Genomic DNA, 6,713 nt, shown 5'->3' on the forward strand with positions numbered 1-6,713 from the left:
ATTGAGAATGATTTAGATATTTAATAATGTGTTCTTTAGGTAAAATAAAATTATGAACCATTTTTTCTTTTTCATAAAATGAAACCCCAAACTTTATGTGATTCTTCTTCCTCACAAACTTATTTCTTTTCACTCTCAATCCAACCCTTTTACTTTCAAAACTCTCACTCACAGCAAGTAAAATGAAAGGAAAATGGTAAAACATTCATGGCCTGTGTTTTACTTTTAAAGGTCGGCTCCACCACTCTCCTTTACATGTGTCACACATGCAGATGGGGAGGCTGCCAATCGCAGATTGCGTTTTGTCTGTGCACCCTAACAAACCCATGCATGTTGCATTTTGGAGTTTCGAGGATAGTCAAAATTTCCGGACATGTTAGCATACATGGAATAGAGACATGTTTTAAGGCTTCCTTCTCCTCCCCTGCCAAACTCAAGTTGTGTTTTGCAGTTACATGCAGCTTTTTAAATTTCAATTAAGTGAAAACGTAACCTACATTTTACATGTTATTGACTTTAACAATTCTATATTTATGAATTACACAATAGCATAATATAATTACACATCATTATTTTAATTTTTATAAATAAATTAATTTTTGAATTATTTTATATTTTAATATTAATAAATATTAAAATATTTTTAAAATTTATCTAAACATTTCAGTTCCCATATTTGTACCGTGTCCCGGCATCATAGACCTTAAAATTGATTTTACTCTGTTTCAATAGCCTTTATAATTTTTGCTAATTTTTAAATTAATGGCTGAATTAACTCACTCTTTAATCTTTTCCTTGAAATTTCAGCGAAGAGGGGTTATTTTGATTTCAGCACTAGCCAAATTACACAAAAATTACAAGTTGAAAACAGAGGAATGAAGTCATTTTTAAATGTGGCGGGCATAAGCCCCGATCGGTGAACTCAGGATGAAAGCAGAGGAATGAAGAAGAAGAAGAAGTGATGAATATCTCGGAACAGCGGTGGGTTTCATTGCTGAGCAAGTGCTGCACCGTGAGGACCACCAAGCAAGTCCACGCTCAAATCTACACAACCGGCTTCCACGACGACCCAATCGTCTTCGGGAAGTTTCTTCTCCACTGCGCAGTTTCCGTATCCGATGCTCTCCACTACGCTCGCCGTCTCTTCCACCACTTCCCTAACCCTGACACCTTCATGTACAACACCCTCATTCGCGCACTCGCTCTCTCAGAAATCCCTCACCATGCCATTCACCCCTTCCTCCAAATGCGCCGCCACGACACCCTTATTCCCGATAGCTTCACTTTCGCTTTTGCGCTCAAAGGACTCGCTAACTGCGGAGACCTCAGAGCTGGTGTTCAGTTGCATTGTCAAGCTCTACGTCATTGCTTTCATACCCATGTTTTTGTTGGGACGACATTGATTAGTATGTATGGCGAATGCGGTGATTCTTGCTCTGCAAGGAAGGTGTTCGAGGAAATGCCAGACCCAAATGTTGTAACTTGGAATGCTGTTGTCACTGCTTGTTTCAGGTGTGGGGATATCTGTGGCGCGCAAGGTGCGTTTGAACAGATGCCTATTAGGAATTTGACCTCTTGGAATGTGATGCTTGCTGGTTACACCAAAGCAGGGGAGCTTGAGTTGGCAAGTAGAGTTTATTCTGAGATGACTCTGAAGGATGGTGTTTCTTGGAGCACCATGATTGTTGGGTTTGCCCACAATGGTTATTTTGATGAAGCTTTTGGGTTTTTCAGGGAGATGCTGCGAGAGGGGATCAGGCCGAATGAGGTGAGCCTTACTGGGGTGTTGTCTGCTTGCGCTCAAGCCGGGGCGTTTGCGTTTGGGAAGATTTTACATGGGTGTATGGAGAAAGCTGGGTTTCTTCACATTGTTTCGGTGAATAATGCTCTCATAGATACCTACTCCAAATGTGGGAATGTGGCCATGGCTAGGTTAGTGTTTGAAAATGTGCCGATGGCGAGGAACATTGTGACATGGACGTCAATGATAGCAGGCCTTGCAATGCAGGGTCATGGAGAAGAGGCAATACGGCTTTTCCATGAGATGGAAGACTCTGGAGTTAGGCCAGATGGTATTACCTTCATCTCTCTTCTATATGCTTGTAGCCATAGCGGCTTGGTTGACCAAGGTTGTGCTTATTTTTCCAAGATGAAGAATATGTATGGTATTGTACCTGCTGTTGAGCATTATGGTTGTATGGTTGATCTGTATGGTCGAGCCGCTCAGTTGCAGAAAGCCTATGAATTTGTATGTCAAATGCCAATTTCACCCAACGCTATCATTTGGAGGACTCTCCTAGGGGCTTGCAGCATTCATGGTAATATCGAGTTGGCAGAGCTTGTGAAAGCAAGGCTTGCTGAGATGGATCCAAACAACTCTGGTGACCATGTACTGCTCTCCAATGTTTATGCTGTAGCAGGGAAATGGAAGGATGTTGCCAGCATAAGAAGAACAATGACTGAAAGGAGCATGAAAAAAACACCTGGTTGGAGCATGATTGAAATTGACAAAGTCATATATGGTTTTGTGGCAGGTGAAAAGCCGAACGAGGTTACAGAAGAGGCTCATAGTAAATTGAGGGAAATCATGCTGAGACTCAGAGCAGAAGTAGGCTATGCGCCACAAGTAAGGAGTGTCTTGCATGATATTGAAGAGGAGGAAAAAGAGGATTCGGTGTCTAAGCACAGCGAGAAGCTTGCTGCAGCTTTTGGAATAGCAAAAGTTCCTAAGGGAAGGGTTTTAAGAATAGTGAAGAACCTGAGGGTTTGTGGGGACTGCCATACTTACATGAAGCTGATTTCTAAAGTTTATGAGGTAGAAATCATTGTGAGAGATAGAAGCCGCTTCCACTCATTCAAAGATGGTTTTTGTTCTTGCAGAGATTATTGGTGAGTGGTGATAAAAGTGATTTTTTAAGTCTACCTTGATTGCTCTCACCGAATTGACAGAACTAGATGACTCAATGCTGATGCCATAACAACATTGGACATATCTGAATCATGATAATCAGATAGGCTTCAAGAGAAGCATTCAGCTATTCTGTCAAGTGTTAACCAAGTTTAAATTGAGTTAAACGAGGACTGTTTAGAAGTATAGCAAAGCTAAAGTCTGATCACAACAATACCGAAGTGGTGGTTTGCGGATAGAGTTCGTGAACAGAGGTTACCACCCATCAAAATTCAAGTGGTTAATTTAACATTGCACGTTATTTGGTGGCAATGTTAGTGCTCAATTCTCTCAGTCATTGGAGCAATACAGTGGTAACTAAAGTGAAAGAAATAAAACGTTATCGACTCAGTGGCATTCAATGCAGCAGAAGAGCTTATAATGACACTCATAAAAAAACACTATCGACCTGTGTATTAAAGTTGAATTGATTCAACTCAGGATTTCAGCCTTAATTACAAATTTTCTTCCGCCTTTGATTTTTGTCTTCTGTTAACAATTGTTTATTAGATAAATTGACATTGTGTATTAGAAAAGAAAGAGGACAGAAAAAAACAACTTATTTCAGTTTCTCCCGAGAGAAATGAAATGGCTGTTCCCTAATCAAGGTCAAGGATAAAAATGAGGTGCCCTATTCAACATTCAATTCAATAAACCTTGGCAGTTGAAAATTTGCTTAAAGAGGCACCAAAAGTCAAAAGAATTAATTTTCAAATAAATGCATGCAAGTAGAGTTATTCTACAACATTAGAGCACCTCCAACTTGTGATATTTTGGAAAATCTACCTTCTGACATTTTGGAGAACCTACCCTTAAAACATATCATTATTGAGTTTCAGCTCAGCACGTTGTTCAAGAATAGAGAATCCTATTTAGAGAGATTCACTGTAACCAATAATAATTTGTCACTTGACAAGTTATTATTAAAAATAAATAATTATATAAAATTTAAAATAATTGAATAATTATATTAAATAATTATATCTCTATTTAATTAATAATTATAATAATTAATTAGATTAAATAATTAAAATGTTAACACTTACATAATTAAATAATTAAATCATAATTAGCCGTTATTATTAATAAATTAATATCTTATTACTCTATATATACCACTTACATACACTTCTATTCTCACACTTTCTTCTACTCTTCTTCATCTTCTTCCAAGTTTACGAAATCAAAGTTCTGCTGATATTATTTTTTATTCGAAAAAATGGATCCAAACTAACTCAACTCTTTTTTCAATTATTTACAAAACTTTTCTCAAACTCCAAATACCCAACAATCTCAAACCTCAAGTTCTCAAGTTCCAAATCAAAACTTCACACTACCAAATATGTTTCAAAATTTAAATCCACAAAATCTTCCTAATTTCAATTTTCAAGCTCCTTACAATAATCAATTTCCTATATTCCAACCACAAAATCAAAATTCACAAACACCACATTTTCCATTTTCATCCATATTTAACCCCTCTGTCGGAAATGTTACTCCAACATCTCTGCCGTTTCCAACTCAATTGCATCAAGACATAACTCATCTAGTTTTGGTGGCTCTTCTAACACATTCTCTCAGACTCCGATACAATCTAGTCCAAATTCACAATATTCAGATTTTGCAAAACCTCGTGAATTAGATGCTATCGACCTCAATGATGATGATATTGAAGATCGGAGGCAAGATAGTATTCAACACTGGCATTGGAAAGAGGATGAGATGCTTATTAGTGCATGGTTAAATGTTTCAACAGACCCTATAGTTGGTACCGATCAAAAGGGAGAAATATTTTGGAGTCGAATTCACAGCTATTATGTAGAATTTTGCTCCGACATGACAAGGGGAGTTAGTTGAATGTAAGAAACGATGGTATAAGATCAACAAGGCTGTTGCACAATTTGATGGTTGCTACGATCAAGGTAGTCGAAACATAAGGAGTGGTTCGAATGCTGATGACATAAAGGAGTTCGCCTATAAACTTTATTTCACAAATTATGGTAAAAAATTCACGTTTGAGAGGCATTGAAACATGCTTCGTTTGGAGCAAAATTGGAGAAGCCAACTACCTACAAAGAGTGGAGGCTCAAAGAGAACCAAGGTTAGTGAAACTGGAGCATACTCATCCTCATCAATCCCAGATACACTGTTGGTAGACGAACCCAGATACAATTGGAGTATACCCATTCGGAGTGTTGCGTGCAATTATACGTGATCCTGCTCGCTTTTGGAAAAAGAAGAATCTTGCCAACATAATGAGAGCTCGTATTATATTGCATAATATGATTGTTGAGGATGAAAGAGACACTTATGTAGGAAATTTTGCTCAAGACTTAGAGTATAATGATATCGAAAATGGCTTATCACAACCTCAGCTGGGAGAGGAAGATTTTGCACCATACCATCAATTTCTCCAAAGAAATGCCCAACTTCGAAATAGGCAGGAGCCTATACAACTGAAAGAGGACTTGATTGAACACATATGGCAATTTCACACTACTTGTCATCAACTATAGAGCTTAATTATGTTTTTCTTTGTATTAAGTAATTTTACAAATTAGTGTAATCCCGAATTATATATTGTGTATTATTGTTATGTATGAATTTATTTAATATTAATATATTTTAATAGTGAATTATTTTTAAATTTATAAATTTAAAATATTATTAAAAAATTAATTACATTAATTTTAAGTATTTAATTAATTAATTAAGTGGGACCACAACGGAAACTAAAGTTAGCTCCTCCTAATGGAGAAGAGAGAGATGCTTTGAGTTTCTATTTACTGTTTATGACGCAAAAGCTGATGTGGAGTTACTTTTTATGACAGATAAGTCTAAATAGGGACTGAGATGAGTTCCCTGTTGGAGATGGTCTTAGAACCCCTCCAATGGCTGGTTCCATTCAACTTTTTCTGACATTTTTTGGAGAACCTACCATTGGAGCATATCATTATTGAGTCCCACCATGTTGTTCAAGAATAGAGAGTCCTACTCATAGGGACTCATTGTAACCAATAATAACTTGTCACTTGGCAAGTTATTATTAAAAATAAATAATTATATAAAATTTAAAGTAATTAAATAATTATATCTCTATTTAATTAAATAATTATATCTCTATTTAATTAAATAATAATTAATTAAATAATTAAATTATAATTAATTTGTTAATTAATTATAATAATTAATTAGATTAAATAATTAAAATGCTAACACTTACATAATCAAATAATTAAATCATAGTTAGTTTATTAAATAATTTTTATTTTTAAAATTTAAAATGCTAACCACATTATTAAAATTAGCCGTTGCAAAATTAGCCGTTGCAAAATTAGCTGTTGAAAACTAGCCGTTACTATGTTACCGTTATTATTAATAAATTAATATCTTATTACTCTATATATACCACTTATATACACTTCTATTCTCACACTTTCTTCTACTCTTCTTCGTCTTCTTCCAAGTTTATGAAATCAAAGATCTGCTGATATTATTTTTTGTTCGAAAAAATAGATCCAAACCAACTCAACTCTATTTTCAATTATTTACAAAACTTTTCTCAAACTCCAAATACCCAACAATCTCAAACCTCAAACTCTCAAGTTCCAAATCAAAACTTCACACTACCAAATATGTTTCAAAATTCAAATCCACAAAATCTTCTTAATTTCAATTTTCAAGCTCCTTACAATAATCAATTAAATAATTATATTTTAATTTAATTAAATAATAATATTAATTATTAAAATAATAATTAAATCGT

The 6,713-nt window shown here is 35.3% G+C and overlaps 1 protein-coding gene across 1 annotated transcript; it reads left to right on the forward strand.

The window, feature by feature from the left end:
* Positions 869-3,421, forward strand: LOC107633217 (pentatricopeptide repeat-containing protein At1g74630). Its single transcript, XM_021123691.1, has 2 exons — positions 869-880; positions 940-3,421. Exons 1-2 carry the CDS (start codon positions 876-878, stop codon positions 2,891-2,893), a joined length of 1,959 nt encoding a protein of 652 aa, XP_020979350.1. The 5' UTR covers positions 869-875; the 3' UTR covers positions 2,894-3,421.

Source organism: Arachis ipaensis, chromosome B01, assembly GCF_000816755.2.
Source record: "Arachis ipaensis cultivar K30076 chromosome B01, Araip1.1, whole genome shotgun sequence".
In the NCBI taxonomy this organism is placed as follows: domain Eukaryota; kingdom Viridiplantae; phylum Streptophyta; class Magnoliopsida; order Fabales; family Fabaceae; genus Arachis; species Arachis ipaensis.